This window comes from Poecilia reticulata, linkage group LG2 (genome assembly GCF_000633615.1).
Source record: "Poecilia reticulata strain Guanapo linkage group LG2, Guppy_female_1.0+MT, whole genome shotgun sequence".
Taxonomy (NCBI): Eukaryota; Metazoa; Chordata; class Actinopteri; order Cyprinodontiformes; family Poeciliidae; genus Poecilia; species Poecilia reticulata.
In genome coordinates, this window is record NC_024332.1 from 39,342,665 (window position 1) to 39,359,801 (window position 17,137).

Here is a 17,137-nt window from a genome sequence, read left to right on the forward strand (position 1 = left end):
AGGTATGAAATCTGAATTTTAAAGTYAGGAACTAAGTTTCGGGAATACAAATAAAGCCATATTTTAGTACTGGATGGTAAAAACTCCCAATCTTTAAGCCWTAAAACTGCAAAGATGTGCTCCTCCAAAGGTTTCCACTGGGGTTTTTGTAARTCGGTGCAGTTACAGCTGTAGGAGTAACCAGCTTACTTTAACTACTGACTATTATGTTGTATGAAAAATAAGTTTGGTCAATGTTGTCAAAAATGTGGTGAAATCTAAGCTCTTCGAACACAATTTAATTTAAGTCAATGTATAGTAGAGTCCATCTTTGATATTCATCCATCTATCTGTCCAAAAACAACAACAAAAAAATCCTAACAACTTTGCACTTGTTGATTCAAGTGATGTCATATTGCAAAATAGATTTGATCATATATTAACCTGTAATGTAGTGACTTTAAATTATGCATTCATACATAACCTCCTTCAGGTATTGTTGGCAATAATGATAATACCTCTGTGGTGATTTATGGATGCTGCCTGAAGCCCTGAAGGTCTACCTGATCAATGTCTGCTACTGTAATAACCATGTGTGTGTGTGTGTGTGTGTGTGCGTGTGTGTGTGTGTGTGTGTGTGTGTGTGTGTGTCAGTGAAGGACTGATCCTGGTCAATGTGTGTTAAAACCATAATGAGGAATCGATTAGTTGTCCTGGAGACTATGGCTGGGAACATGCGTACATACTTCCCCCCATGCACTCATACACATCGTCCAGCACTAGGCAATAATAGACCTATTACCTGATATCAGTGAAGTCGGTCGCCCTGCTTGCTCTCCATTACTTGCTTCACTGACACACTTACAGCTGCTGCTTTAAGTCAACGCAGGCATATGAATATATTGTCTAAACTGAAAGCGTGTGTGAGTCTTATTAAATAGAACACTTCCCAGTGACTGATTTATTATTATTTATAGGCATAAGTGAGAGAATAATTTCATATTTGGGACTTTGACTTTCAGAAATATTAAATATTGTGACTATGGACTCTAGGTACCTAAATAAAAATCTACTGTTAGATTCAATTTGTGTTTTGGACCTAATCTTCACAATCTGCTACTGAAAACTGCTTGAACACTATCAGATGTGATTTGTAACACATCGTTAAATTCCTCATGGGTTGTTTTTGCTCACAGAAGCGTCTGGAAATGCTAAGAGCTTTTCCTTTCCAGCTTGTCCTGTGCTGTCCCCTCCCTCAAAAGTACCGGCAGAGAGTTTTCAGAATCAATCCATGAGCTGTCCTTCTCTGTATTTTGCTTTTAGCAGCATTGTCCAAGTGGAAATCTGTGTTTGGATCGCATTAACAAAGAAACAAACTTTTTTTCCACATCTTTTTAAAATCAATCTGGAAATAATGGGCATGTAGTCTGAACAAAGCCTTCAAATCTCCTGATTTTTTTTTTTTTCTCTTGGATTGCATCCATGGTAAAATAACAAGCATGCATAAGTGAAGTGGAGGAAAAAAAAGAGGAAGAACTGCAGAATTACAGTTTGTTGTGGCTTACAGGCATCGTCGCTTTTGCAAGAAGCATCTGTTAGTGGTCAGAGGGCTTGGCGGAAACTAGCAGATCTATAATTTCTTTCCTTTTTCTGACAGAGAGCCAACAGTGCAGTTTTGCTTCTCTAAGAACAATCTTAGAATATCCCTTATGGCTAAATTTGCACTCTGACACTCACATGACTAAAGCAGAAGCGGTACATACACTATGATTTACCCCAGATGTTCTGTTTTAGGGAATCCATATTTAACCTGCTTTTGTTATAACCAGTATTGTTAGRATGTGAATCAGCTGATTTCTTCAACTTTTTAAGTTTTTCTGAATTTTATTTTTTGAAATTGATCTCAAACGGTTAAGCCATTACTGCAAAAAAATGTCYTTAGTTGARGGRCATTTTTKAATTCAGAYGCAGAGTAATTATGTAGTAAAGATGTGTTTAAAAGCTTAAAATAAGGGGGTTTAYTTTGGCAGCAGCATAATTTCACACTGAAAAATTTAGAGAGCAACCTATAATTTGAGTGAAGAAGAACAGTCATTGGAAATTTTGCTTTCAAGAAAATCATAAGTGGCATAATGTAATTACTGMATATACTATTATTTAAAACAAATGTAACTGAAACATTTGTATCTTCATTTATCTACTTTTTAAAGTTAATTTGCGTATCTTTGAACATATAATCAATAGTCCATGACTTTTTCTTTCCCCGACTACATGCGGTTGCCTATTTCTTTCAGCCATTGACCGATGTGTAGGACGAAAACYCCAACTTATTTAGTTGCCACACACTGTCAGGTCAGCGAAGTAAAAACATTTMCAACAATCACTACAGGAGAAAAGCATCATATCCATAACAGCAGTTAGGTGTTTAGGAAGACTTACCTGGGCAAAGCTTTTCTTTTCTTACCTTAACAAGCCTGATTATGTCAAGTTTGCTAGTGGGATTTAACTAGGACAGTTTTCATTGGTCAAATGAGAGTTTTAATTAATTTAATTCTCATCTTTACAAGTATCTTAGTAAGGTAGTCTTTTTTGCACATTAGTTTTTTTGTCTCTCTATCATCACCCTGATATGGTAGAGGACAACAACAACAAAAATTTGATATAAGTCTTAGAAGCCAAACTTTTTTAAATCTGACTTTTTTTTCTTAGAATTATGACTTTTTTTTATGTCAGAATAAAAAAAAAGACCAAAAATAATCAAGTGTCAATGCCAATTATGTTGTTTGTACATGAAAATAATCACTAATCACTAAGGGCTTCTTCCATGTTATAGGATTTGTAAACCTTCCTGTTATCTACACTGAAAGCCTGTCCTGTATTTATTTGACAGATTCGAGTTTTAAGACTAGATTTGCCTGATGGTGCATAAACAATTTAAACAATTCTGWATCTAAGAAAATAAGAYCTCAGAATTCCAGGATTCAAATAATTGTTTATTTTTTATTTTTTCAGTGGCCCAGATCTTTCCCCATGACCTTTAAAAATGCAGGAAGTGTGAAAGTTCATTTAATAGACTTTTAAGAGCTTTCATGCTCTAAAAAAAACTCAACTCAATTCCACAAACACAGATGAATAGATCTCCGAAAATCCGAACTGTCACACTGGTCCAGACCTTCTCTGACAGTTTGCTTTGGATCTAACRTGTATTGTTTCTCCATTTAACGTGAGAATTACTAAAAACCTTGCTACTTGTTTTCAGTAGATTAATTTTAGGGGAACAGTGTGGGAGAATCAGATTTGAAGGTCTTTGATGCCCTTGGGCGAGTCTCGGTACATCAGGGATTGGCTACAGTGGAGTATATTTGGGGAAAGAAGAGCAAAAAACGGGAGCGATGATGGGATTTAACAGTTTGTTAGAAGCGGTGTACCTCCCACRCATGCATGGATTGGAAACCTCAAACCCCTCGGAAGGACCTTGTGTAAAACCACAAGCTTTGTTTGCATCAGCATGAACAGGCTGCGTGAATGGAGGTCTTGGAAGTTGTTGGGTTTGTTTATTCTTAAAGGCATAAATCTAAAGGTGAGGATGACACTCGTCCTTCTCCGAGATGTGGAGAAGGCAGTGTGGATACAGCTGTGTGCCCTCTCTCTGATTCAATGTGTCAAGTGAAAGATAAATTGTAAAAGAGACGTATTAGGCAAAATTCTAATTTTTTACATTTTTGTACTTCCATGTGAGTCTCTACTGCTTCTAAAAACAATGCAATCACTTAAAAAAGTTATTGTGTTTTGGTGTCTTGAAAATGAACCTCCCAAGCTGAGCTGCGGCATGTTTAAGCTGGTTTATACCTCTGTAAGCGATTGTACAATGGATGCTGGAAAAGACAAGTGTTGTGTTGTTGACTTACCATCCAGAAACCTCTTGCTGCATTCTTGTTRGTTGTGCAGGAGGCTCCATGTCTGCTTTTCAAAGATGCATGATTGTATGATCRTGCATCTCTTTGCAGCCATTTTCATGTGTGAGTGTAAAGGTTGAGTTGGGCGGCCAGCAGCAGACTATTTGGATTTAAAGTGACAAGAGGATCCAAAAAGTTAATTCTGAAATGAGTCGCAAGCAGGCAGAACTGATCAGATTAAAATCTAATTTTCTGAGGATGATTTTGTGCAAAAAATGTTATGAACATGTTTGATCTAGATCCATCCTAACCTGTTCAAGGAAGCACAATAGGCCACCTTTGAAGTTCATTGGCTATAAGTTTTGCCTTTGCACCTTTAGACGGAGCTAATATTATGTGTTAAACATCCCAAGATTAATTTACAAAAAAACTAGAAAAAAAGTAACACATAGCACACTGAAGAATAATTAGAGAAGGAGTTGTCATTGCACAAAAGAGGTGTGGGTAGCTGTCACGACAATGAGACGTTGTTTTAGGAAATATATGACAGGAGCTGTGACACACTCACTCACGCACCCACACTTGGCTGCAGAAGCACACACATGCATACACAGTGACAGTCTGCACCATAAATCTGGTGGTGGGGAGGTGTTCTGCCTGAAACATGGTGGGAGGGAAAGAGGTTTGTGACCCTCATCATGTTGGGAGGCTGCTCACCTGTCAGATCAGACACAAACAGGAGGATGATAACAAACAGAGACTCACGCACAGGTAGAGGCACAGCTAAAACATCTATTCTTGGCTGCATTTTAGAAAGCGATCRGTGATCTGGTGGGTTTTTAGTTCACGCCGGATATCTGTACTGTTTTTCTGATATGACAGGAATGATCACTTTATCCCTGCGAAAATGTGAATTTACCTGTCATGCATAAAAGAAATACTGCTTGATCAGAAAACAACAGCGTGACCATGCATTGCTTTTAGTGTTTTCTTTCCCAATGTCAATAAAGGTAAAGCTGCATAAAATACCTCAGTTTCAGTCATACTTCAGGGATGACCTAATATTCTTGTYCTAGTAAAATATATTATTTAGTGAAATTATTTAAGTTCAAACTCAAAAGTGAACAAATACAGAAAAGTTTCTGCCATGTAGTTATGTAATTGCATAAAATAGTATTGAAATTGAAAAGCTGGGTGAATACACCTTTGCTGATTCCATAAGATTTAAGAAAGCATGTATGTCTATGTTTGTGAATGTCTACAAAAGGATCACTTTGAGAAGTGCGCTTATCTCAAGCAAACAGGTCAGTGAGACCCAGTTAGTATGTGAAATATTATAATTCAGGAGAAGACAGTTGGAAAAAGACATTCCTGCACTTGAGTTTGGTTTGGAGTCGAGTCCTGTGGTTCTCTATCAGAAACTTCAGTCTTTCAGGCATTCTTACATGTTTGTATTCTCTGATTCAACCAGTATGTTTGCTCAGTGCTTCAGATTGCCTCTCTCTCTCTCTCTCTCTCTCTCTGCAGATCCAGCCTTCGGTATTAAATCAACATAAGCACTCAGATTGTATTCAGTCAGATTCTTGTCATAATATTTACCTCTCCACATGTCAAAACAGAACAAGTTGCTTTTTAAGAAGTTCTGTCAGGTGAAAAACTTCTCTATAGCAAGCATGACATTGTGACTTCAGCATGAAATGTTGTATTTGAAAAAACTACTCAACTTTTTTGGCTCTATGAGACCAAAGTACAGATCTTTTTGTTCTGACTGTAGTTTCTTTTCCAATCKGGTCTGAATGGCATAAACKTTCTAGGACTAAGGTTTAACTCTCTACTCACATGTCAAACTCCAGCATAAACATGTTTGCCTCTAAAAAAGGGGTGGTGTGACAAACGCCTGTTAACAAATAGYGAAAGGATTAACDCCCTTTTCATATTCATGTATTTTTAATATGTGTGCAATGTGGCAGCAGCTTACCATGAGCTTAACTTTTATTATCCAGAGGCACATGATACCTTCATATGGTGAGTCACTTTAATGACCAGAGTTGCTGGCAGATGATATTTTTAACAGCAATAAAGTCATAAGTAGCTCTTTAACTGCGCAGGAATTCRAGGGTGCACAAGCTTCAGTAAAACGCGTGAAGATCAGAGCGGGAAAAATGATTCAGCACTGATGTGGTCGGGAGTGATTGGTATGCTGTAAACAAGCATGCAGGTAMAGTTCACTCCAAACTTTTTGCTTTAAGAAAAACCCTTAATTGTGAAGGAACGTGYTTCAGTTAAAATCAAACGTTAAAGCCTTCCTTTATAACTCCCTCCAGGAATTTATTCCCAGGAAGCTATTTTAGAGGCAGGCAGGTGTGCCTTTGGTATCCAGACACAGAGGCAGCACTCCTGCTGTGAGTCCACAGATAGACCTTAACATTTGTTGTCAAAAAACATGAAAGAAACAGGAATAGAAATAGATTTCTTGTCAGTAAAGTCCTTTTATAGTAGAAAACAATTCCCAGCATCCTGTCTGCTTGCATTTATTGAGAGTTCGTCTTTCATGGTTTTTTAGAATGTACTTTTAAATGATAAGCATTTTTTTCCCCCAACAAAAGAGCACCTAATGTTTTAGGCATGAGCAATGATATTTTGGAGTTTAATCTGAAACTTTATCCATCCATCTCCTTCTCATGGTAACAGTCCAGTTATTCCATYTTAATGGATCTGATTAATCAGGACACGTTTGTCTTTGGCAGGTATGACTATGTAGAGATCCATGATGGGAACTCGGAGTCAGCCGACCTTCTGGGAAAGCACTGCAGCAACATCGCCCCTGCACCAATCATATCGTCTGGCCCATCTCTTCACATCAAGTTTGTGTCGGACTACGCCCAGCAGGGGGCGGGTTTCTCACTGCGCTATGAAATACACAAAACAGGTTAGTCAAAACTACCTAAGGTTTTACTGAAGCAGTAAGAATATATTTTTCTTAGTGGATAGGGCACCAAAACTGGCTTCTGCCCAGGGCCCTACATTCTTGCAAATCTGGCTCTGCCCACCTCTCCCAAACCATGTTGGGCATTAATCATAAGAATGGTATTATCACACATTTATGTGACCTTAAAGTGAATAAACAAAGAAGTTTTATTTTTGTGGAAAATAAACAAGGAAATTTGTCTTAAATTGTGGCAAAATATTAGATTTTTTTTTAAGGAATTTCCATTTTTCAGTCAAAAGAAATGAATYGTTAATGAATAATTAATTAATACAATGCAACTTACAAGAGGCTATCATAACAAGATACAAGAGGACTAAACATGCTTCATTAGGTGATCAGGCCTTGTTTATCTCCCTGGTGTAAATGGAGTCAGAGGGAAGGCATCAGGAGACACAGCGGAGGACCCCTGAGGGCCCTCCAGCATGTCCAGGCAGGTCATTTCTTCACATCATGACACTTAGTGTGTGTATATAAGTGTTCGTGTCTGACATGGCTCCCCTTCACGCCACCATGGGTCAGCTAAAGCGAGACCAATTGAGATCAAGGGCAAGTGAGACACAGAGGCGAGCAGTGGCGGCCTCACTGCCATCTTGTCCCGTTCCTTCTGAAAGCATTCCTCACATACCGGCCTAATTGAGTCCTGAGCTCCCATTCCCCTGAGACCCACCCACACACACAAACACACGCACACACACGCACACACACACACGCACACACGCACACGCGCGCACACGCAGAGGGCTGAGGTTACTAACACAACACGTGTGGGTTGTTGGTGTTTTTCACTTGCTGGCACCAACCTTTTGGGACTTCTTGAGCGCATTTGTATAAGTGTGAGTGTTGTTGATTCGTAAATGAAGACCTGATGGACTTTAAAACAAGCCTGGTGTCAATATTCACACGCCAGCACCCCAAGAAAAAGAACTGAAACAAGAAAGAAAAGGACAATTTGTAAATCAGCTMATTTAATTTGATAACCTAAGCTCTCTAGAGAAATAAAATTGAAATTTTAGCGTAAAGGCTTGCTGATTTGTKTCTATGCTGCTTGCTTCAAGTTGCTTGTCTAAGCATATTTAGCCTATCTACTAATTGTTTAGATCATTAGCTTTATTGCTGTAGATTACAGTCATATTGCAGGGAAGAATGACGTTTTCATAAATAGGTTTAATAAGATTTGGAACAAGTTTGTCTGCCGCTTTCTAGCGTCTTGATTGAAAGTACATTCATTTAAATAATATCCCATATTTTTAGCTCACCATCAGCAGGGGAAACATGGTGTTTACAGGATCACTGTTTATCCGTTTCTAACTGTAGAGCTTTGTGTTGGTGTCCGACCCTCTCTGGCACCGATGATGGAGCCATTTGGAACATTCAAGCTGTTGCCGCACTGCTAACAGGATCTTGTTTTCCTGGAAGGTGCAGCTGAACGTCTGGTTGTGTGGGTGAATTTTGTTGGAAATGTATGCCAGTCGCAAATATTGTCCAGTCTGACCGTGAACCATTTAAATGTAAAATATGTTGTTGTGTCTTGGTTCACTGTGGATTTCTCTTAATATTTTGCTTCCAAGAAGCCAGCTCTTAAAATAAAGCTGTATTTGTCAATAGTTATTGTCTTTCGGAAGGTTTTTGTCGGCTTCTGATGAAATTTCAGCACAAATAGTGAGTAATTGTGTAGTAGAAAGCCTGCAAAGTCTGACTTGCATTATTTATTCATCCTGGGGGTGAGCGATTTGAACTTGAAGTTTTAGCACAATATTTTATGGTAACAATAAAAGTGGTACAAACTATTTATTGCTACATCAGTCTGATTCATGCAACTACGCAACTATTTAACCATACTTTAAAATCTATCTCTAATGATGCTCTCATTGAAAAACAAACAAACAATGGAGACAGTAGTAAAAGTGACAATCCCGACAATACAGTTTTGTGTGGTTTTAAGCATCATTAATTAGAATTTATTGCGACAAAGATAAATCTGAATTAATATGACAAGAAACGATACGATAAATTCCTACTCCACAATTCCTAGATAAGGCAAGGAGGCATTAATAATGCCTTATTAAGGCATTAATAAGTGATGCATTGAGGAGGCACATGGTAACTCAGGAGGAACCGTTCAGGTGGGAGGATGTTTCGATAGGACAACTTTTAGTCACGCATTCAACAAACATGGTCTTTGTGGAAGCATAGGAACAAGAAACCCATTGTTTAGAGAAATCCAAAAGAAGTCCTGTTTGCAGTTTGCCACAAGCCATCCAGGGATCAAAGCAAACATGTGAAAGAAGGTGCTCTGGTTAGATGAGACCATAAATTGAGATTCTAGCCTACATTCAAAATGTGATTGGCCATAACAAAACCATGAAGAAATCTCGCAATGGCGTTTTGAGTTATTTATAGATTCCGAAAGCATGGATTTCCAATGAAGAAAATATGGCCCTTTCAAGTTTAGCACTCCCCAATTTTTTTTGGAGGTGGGGTTTGAATGAACACCCAAAAAGTGTTGGTAATCTTAATGAGCCAATGAGCTTTACAATGATCTTGCAAATTATTGGCCAAAACCAAAATAAAAGCATCTGAATAACCAATAAAGCCCCAGTAATTTAATCAGCTTTAAGTTCAGCTTTAAGTTCCCCACCACACCCACCGAAACGGCTCAGATTTACTCTGTTAACACAACTCTGAATTCAAAGAGTTACCATTTTAAAACCTTTGAAACTGTTATTTAAAGCATGGGGTGGTTTCTTTGTGACTTCAACTAGTATATTTTACAAAAACCCAAAAATCACTGTTTTCTCAGAAAGATGGGTTATATCTTTTTTTTTTTAATTTTTTTTTTATTTCTACTCTGCCAACTTGTTCTTTTATTGCCGTGGTGCATCACAAATGCTTGTTGTGATGGAAACTAACATCCCCACCTTGAAGCATGGTGGTTCTTCAGCAGGGACAGGGAGGATGGTCAGAGTTGATAGGAATATGGTTGGAGCTAAATACAGGGTAATCCTAGAAAAAAGCCTGTTAGAGGCTGCAAAAATTCTTGAGGCTAGGGCAGCGATTCACCTTCCAGCAGGGCAATAACTGTAAACGTACAGCTAGAGCTAAATTTATATAATTATGATCATGGCACATTAATGTTTAAGAATGGCCATTCAAAGTCCAGACATAKTGTGGTAGGAAACTAACATCCCCACCTTGGACAAAAGTCTCTAGATGTGCAAAGAGTAGATACAGATTCCCATAAAAATGAAGTTATATTTGAAACAAAAGGAGGTTTTACAAAATATTGAATCAAAGGGTCTAAATGCTAATGAAYATCCAACAGCTTGGAGATTTAATGGTTAAGMTTTTATTGTTGTTCTTTTTTTTTTTCTTTTGGACATTTTGTATTTTATAAAACACTTTCCCAGAAAGCTGTTTACTGGATAAAAAGTGTTCTCTGTGGCCTAAAACAGGAACTCTTGTAAACATAAATCAGCGTGAAAACCATTAAACTGATCTGTCCGATTTCCACTGCACTTGAGCTGGAAACAATGAGTCGTTACTGTAACAAAGTCACTCTGTTTCAGCATCATGTGTTGCGATGTTGTTATTCTAGTTAATGGCTTTGTTCTTTTTGTTCCCTTCATCCCCTCCAGTGAATTTTCTTCTTCGTCTTTGTCACAACTCCTGTCTGTTACTGGGAGCACTGGGAAGGTTTTGCCAGTTTGGGTTAGGGCTTGCAAATATAAAATGTAGTTATGTAGCAGACTTATAGATACATGCACACAAATAAAAAATGGTGTATAAAAAAAATCACAGACATACACATAAACAATGGTAAATCAAATAGGCATGCTTTTCTTGTTGTTGTTTACAATCATGTTACTATAGAAACAGTAGTAAATTTCCAGCCAATATGAAGGCAGGCATGAGAATGTGATAGCCAATCAAATTTCACTGTCTGGGCAGTGTTCCCCCAGCTGTTATTGTGACCCAGAACTCGGCACATGCATGCGCGCGCGCACGCGCACACGTACACACACACACACACACACACACATGCATACTTGAATGCACTGATGCAGGCTGGATGGTTACTGACAAATGCGGGGCAGCTTGCATGTCTGCACGCAAATGTTAGTTCACACATGCAAACGTGCAGTTTACTTTATTTATTTTTGTCTCACAAGGGGACATTGCAGGGACATATTCTAATTTTACCTTTACTCCTGCAAATTAAACTTGAACTCAAAGTGACCCAGAACTGTCGRATACTTAAATATTTAAACTAAAATTAATACTGCACCCTGTGGGCAGCATGCTTTTGACCCGAATGAGATATGAATCAGTTCAGCTGAGTGAAGAGATTTTTTATTATTTTGTATTTCCCACCTACACCAAATCTCACTTCCACACAGAAACTCGGTGGGCTGTGTAGTGGGGCAGTTATCGTGACAACCCCTTCCAATAACTGGTTTTGTTTACATTCTAGCCAGTGCCTTTAGGCGCTTCCTAGCCGCTTCTGTCCCACTACTCATCAGCTCAGTTTATTAGTATGTCTGACCAATCATATTGCTGCCTCCTCCCACCTCCAGCTCCCATTGAGGAAAGTGTTTCCAGATCTGACCCAGCAACCAGCCAAAGGTGCTCTGCAGAAACAACGATGCTTGAAGAAACAAAACAAGCATTTATAGCAGAATTACTTCCTCTGCATCAAAGCATGTTGTGACCTTTTAAAACTTAAATATTTGAACCACGGCACAGTGGAATGTGAGAGAAGTTGTCATTTTTTCATGCCATAAAAATGAACCGTTTTCATTAATTTAATATGTGCCCACTGTTCAGTAACCTGACTGTTAGATTCAGTAGACAATTTTTTATCATCATGAACAGAAAACTGTCTGACTGATATTTAATAATCTCTAGTCCTTTGTTTGAGTTGCAGCTATACTTTTAGCAACTTGCTAAAACTTGCTGTGTGTATAAAACCAGCTCCACTAGTAGCTAATCAAACTCTGTGCATAATTAACCCGACACCGTGCTTGGTACAGTGTTTAYAGGTTTCCAAACGTCAGCCTTTTTTTCTTCAGGATAATTTAATCCGGTCTCAGGGCCAATTACCTTTCACAAAACCTACTAAAACAATKTTTGTACAAGTATAGAACCATTTGACAGGACATAAAGAGACTGTGGTACCAAGAAGCTTAACTAAAATGAAGGAAAAACATGAAAACACAAATTTCATTACTTTTTTGCTAGACTTGTTGAGTAGATTAGATACAATTCAGAATGAATTTACATTATAGCACCTGATGCTTATGTTTAGTATTATTCAAGTTGTTTGTTGTACGGTCAAAAAGTGAAACGAATCATCCACGTAAATCATTCAGAGCCCCAAATTGTTATGGGATTCCTGCTCTTATGAAGTATACTTCTGACTGGAACTGTGTGTATTCTCTTTGCTTTGTGCTGCTGATTCAAGCTATTCACAAACATTAAATCATTCATGAAAATTACTTCAAGTCATTCTTTGATCCACACCTCTTAACTTCTTTTATCTGGTTGTTCCGTTCAGAACATGGTCCTGTAGAGGAAATCAGCACCTTGAGCTTTCATCTATCTGAAACTGAGATGTCTGGCAGTTCAGAGAAGTAGACACAGAGGGAAGACGGTCTTTGGAAAGAGTCAGGAAAATCCTCAATTTTATCGAAATTTTTGTATTTCAAAACAGCTTCATGAATTACATCAGTGAGACATTGCTGGATTTAAACTTTCAGTAAACGGAAGCGAGATTATTTTGCTGTTAATTGTCTTATGGCAACTTGGTTGGAGTTTAGCTGCAAAGGCAGTTTTTTTTTTTTAAAGAGAAAATAAATGTGGTCCCATAATAAATGCTGAAAGGTAGTTTCTGGCAAGTTTAAAAGCCCATGCTTCAAACTTAAATAGCAACCAGGTGGAATCCCAACCTCTAAAATGTTGTGGGTTTTCACGCTGGTTTCAGTGAACTGTGTGTGGTCGCCTGTAATAAATTTCTTTCAGTGGGTGTCTTACAGTAAATAACCTCTGCATGTGCTCTTGTGTGTGTGTGCATGCGTGTGTGTGTATGTGTGAGGATGGGCTATAAATTTGGATTTTATCTTGCAAAGAACCTGTGAGTGGATGTGTGCATGTCAGCTCACAGCATACACACAAACCTGCAAACTAACACATGGGGCAGACACAAAAACTCCAGTTTCAATGTCAGGATTTGTATGATGCAAAAATAATGAGACTATTACAAATAACTTTAAAATGTATTACACATGTAACATAACTTTTGCACTTTTTGCCAGCTTGGTTAAACAGAAAAACAACCAAACCTGTTTGAAGGAAAATATGATTAAACATTTTAAGGCAACACAATACACACAACCCTTCCTTGTGTTATGTGATGATGAGAAAAGCCAAAATATCAGGAGGAAAATTGTGGATATCCTCAAATCTGGTTCATTGCTGATGCTTCAAGTATGGGGGTGCCTGCATGTTGTGTGGGTGTTTTGCTGCATGGGAAATTGATGCACTGTAAAATATAGATGATATCATGACGAACGAACAATATGCGGAAATACTTCAGCAATTTATAAGGACTTATAAGGGATATATACTTCATTAAAGATGGAAAATGTTTTGAACAGATTGATATTAGTTTTGTTTTCTTGTATAACAAAAACTAGGAACTCAAAACCATATATATATATATATATATATCCACTTTCCTTTTGTCTCAATATGGTATCCTTTGAACTTTAATAAATAAAAGTGGTTGCATGCCAACACATCATTTAAAGACATGCTGACAATCCCCGTCCTGAATCCCAGAGATCAACGAGACATAAGCATCAGATCTACCCGGCAACACATACAGCAACAAGCTGTCAGCTTGCTCCTTTCACAGTAATCCTGTTCAAACAGATACAATATAAGTAAAGCACAATAGGAAATAAGATGAGGTGGTGATAGGTGTTACTTTCAATGCAAAGAAGGGACAGATCARAACAAGACGGGAGAAAGGAGGGCATAAGTAAGTGATTTTTTTCCAGGCTCTATGAACATGAAGTAATGAGAGGGGAATAAAATCGCTGCCGGCTACAAAACTGGTCAGGCGTGCACTTCTCCACATACACACACGCACCTACTGATAGTCACGCAGCCCCCTAGCTATGCAGCGACTGCYTCTGCAGGGGGGCCAGACGCAGAAGAAACAATGTGTTTATGTGTGAGCGTGTGTTTGTCTGGCACTGGGGTCACGCCGCTGCCAAGAAGATCATAGTAAAAACAAGTSTGTCCAGAAAGTGCAGCAAAATATTATTTCATTCATTTTGATGGTGGAAAGTCTATCTCTGATATTATCAGATGTCAATATGTAGTTAAGACCGATGCTCACGCAAATGAGACAAATGAAAATATCAGGCTGAAAACATCAATATTTTTAGTCACAACCGCAGAAGACCGAATAACCAATATGTTCAAAATTAAATAAATCAGACACATATGGTTATCACTTATAGCGTCTGTCAGTCTGTACTCGTGGTGTAAAAATCTAGTTTCCATGGAGATCTCCAAGCAACCTTATCAAATTAAAGTCTTTAACTTTTGAGCTTTACTTCCACAGACACGCTGTGACTCCAACTGCTTTGTCGCTCACAATGGAAAATCAATGCGGTCATTTGCATTTGAAAGAGAACGAGTCCAGGCTCTTTTTGAGTTTGAATCTCAAACCCTTAATCGGCAAGTGGACATGTTCAAAATTAAAAAAAACTCTTCACCCACTGCTAAAATAAACACTATTTTGTGATGTATTCATGCTTCTCTTCATTTATGGAAGCATGTAAGTACAATACCAGACACCCAAACAGACTGGGGAGAAATGGGTTACAATAAGAGGCTTAGACAGTGTGTGTGTGTGTGTGGGGGGGGGGGTGCGTGTGTGTGTGTGAGAGAATAAGGGTTTGGTCACACATGGTTGGCTAAGCTGGTATAATGGTCCAATTGGTGCGACTGTGTTCAGTCTATAGTGTGTGTGAATCTGAGTGTTAATAAGGGGGGTAGATCTAGAAGGTCCCATGAACTGCTGTACTYCACATGCATGATACAGTCTGCAGATTATCCGTTTCTTTGTCTGGTATTTAATATTTGTGAATACGTATTAAAAGACGGTGATGTAAAATACATTCCATTCATGCTTCACCAATTTCTGCAGGCCAACTCTCCCAGAACTTAAGCTACTTTTCCGATGGTGGGCACCGTTGACTAAAAAGTCAGTTGCGCTAACCCTAAAACACTAATCATAATCGTTAATTCAATAAATATCTTGTTCTCTGCTGTACATGTTTTATACTGTTTTTCTATGTTTCTTGTTTGGARTACATTTTGAGGGGAAACATCAAAGGATCTGAGGAGAGGAAATGGAACTGCTGCCTAAAGCTGCTATTTTTACCCACTTCAAAATAAGAGCATTAATATAAATGTCTAACTATGTGACAATGGATAACCAAAACACAGATGTTGACTTTTATTCAACTGAAAATGTATAAAAACAGCCAAGTAAATTAGCACTTCAGAATTTATCTGGCACATTCATTTAGACAAAGCTAAGCATGTAAAGTTTTTTCAAAGTTAGCAAACCCGCTAAACTGCTAAGGAAAAATTAGCACATTAGCACAAATTCTGCAGATTAGCAGAAGTGTGCCATGTACAAAAAGTAATAGGAGTATTCCCCAAGTTTTTTTTTTTTTTTTTTTAATTTTTTATAACACCATTTGAAAACACCAGAATCAGGTTCATGTCAAATCTTCTTATTACAAATGACATCACTCAATATCTACCCACAAGCTTTCAAATAAAGAAAAATATGTATGAAGTGATCATTCACAGTATTCAATTTCTTGAAACTTATTTTATAACTGAATCTGACCTTTCTCTGCCACTAAGCTACATCTCCCGTTCTGCTTTGGCTCATCTTTCTAGGCTCAGACTGTTCTCGTAATTTCACAAGTCCCTCAGGCCTCATTGAGTCCCCGGGCTTCCCTGACAAATACCCCCATAACCTGGAGTGCTCTTTCATTATCATCGTGCCACCCAGCATGGATGTCACCCTCACCTTCCTCACCTTTGATCTGGAGAACGATCCCCTGCCAGGGAGCGACGGAGACTGCAAGTACGACTGGCTGGAAGTGTGGGATGGACTCCCAGCAGGTACGGCATGACTTTAACTGATAGACCAACCAATTATCAAGTTGTTTTGTAGTGGCAGGAAAACGATCCATGGTTTTATTCTATTTTGTTAAATAAATAGAAAAATGCATCTCTGTTTAGCTTGTCCTGAGGTTTGACTTTTATTCAATAACTTTTTACTGCTCTTACAGCAAAAAGTCAGACACTGTAGCTTAATCCACTTAAGTGAAAAAAATCCAAATCTGCCAGTAGAATTTGTACTTTATCAATATTCAATAATTACTAAAACAAGTTATTTCATGCTGAAAAGTTACCTGTAAGTTAGTTTAGTCTTAGTTCAAGTGTACTAAGCCATTTGCATTAGACACTAGACCAAAAATTGTAAGATTGTGTTTATGAAGTTTAACTTCTGCATAGCCTATCATAGCTTAATTATGCTGCCACCACGCTTAATGTAAGCAACAAACAAACTGCAGAGGCATTCAAAGAACTGTCTTTTTTGTACTGAAATTAAATTACACTCAAGTAATGAAATAATAAAGGCTCGTTGTTGACTTTATCTAGTTATACCAGTGTTAATGCGTGCCACATTTTTAGGACACACGTCTCCTTCTGCTTTCACTTCACAATACTGAAATTTGCTATTGTGTGTTTATTTAGCACACAAAAATACATCACAGTTTATGGTTGCTGGATGATAAAAAAGACTGCAAAAGTTAAAGGGCAGTGGATACTTTTGTGAGATACTGTATATTTGTATTATTTTTGGTAAATCCATTGAATATTGTTCATGGAGATGTTCAGCACTACCTCACCTGCCTTCTGAGTCAGTACAGTGAAAAAGTGCCCTGCCTACATCCTTATTGACTGCAGTAGAGCCGAGACTATTTTAGCATCTATGTGTTGGTAGATAAAAGCTAAGCTTACAGGCAGGATGCTGGCACCTGTTGTGGAAAAAAAATTTAAAGGGGAAAATAAAATAGGAGATGTTAAGCAGAGGGACAAAAGGGATTGGAGGTGAGAAGGAGAATGGGAGATGGTGAAGATATTTCTGGTGTAGCTGCTTGAAAAATTGGGAGAT

The 17,137-nt window shown here is 38.1% G+C and overlaps 1 protein-coding gene across 1 annotated transcript in view; it reads left to right on the plus strand.

The window, feature by feature from the left end:
• Positions 1-17,137, plus strand: part of LOC103460449 (neuropilin-2-like) — a 124,752-nt gene that overhangs the window by 27,351 nt on the left and 80,264 nt on the right. Inside the window, exons 3-4 of the mRNA XM_008402625.2 lie at positions 6,623-6,804; positions 15,850-16,077. Of these exons, the coding sequence (XP_008400847.2) occupies positions 6,623-6,804; positions 15,850-16,077 (410 nt within the window). The remainder of the gene's footprint in view (positions 1-6,622; positions 6,805-15,849; positions 16,078-17,137) is intronic.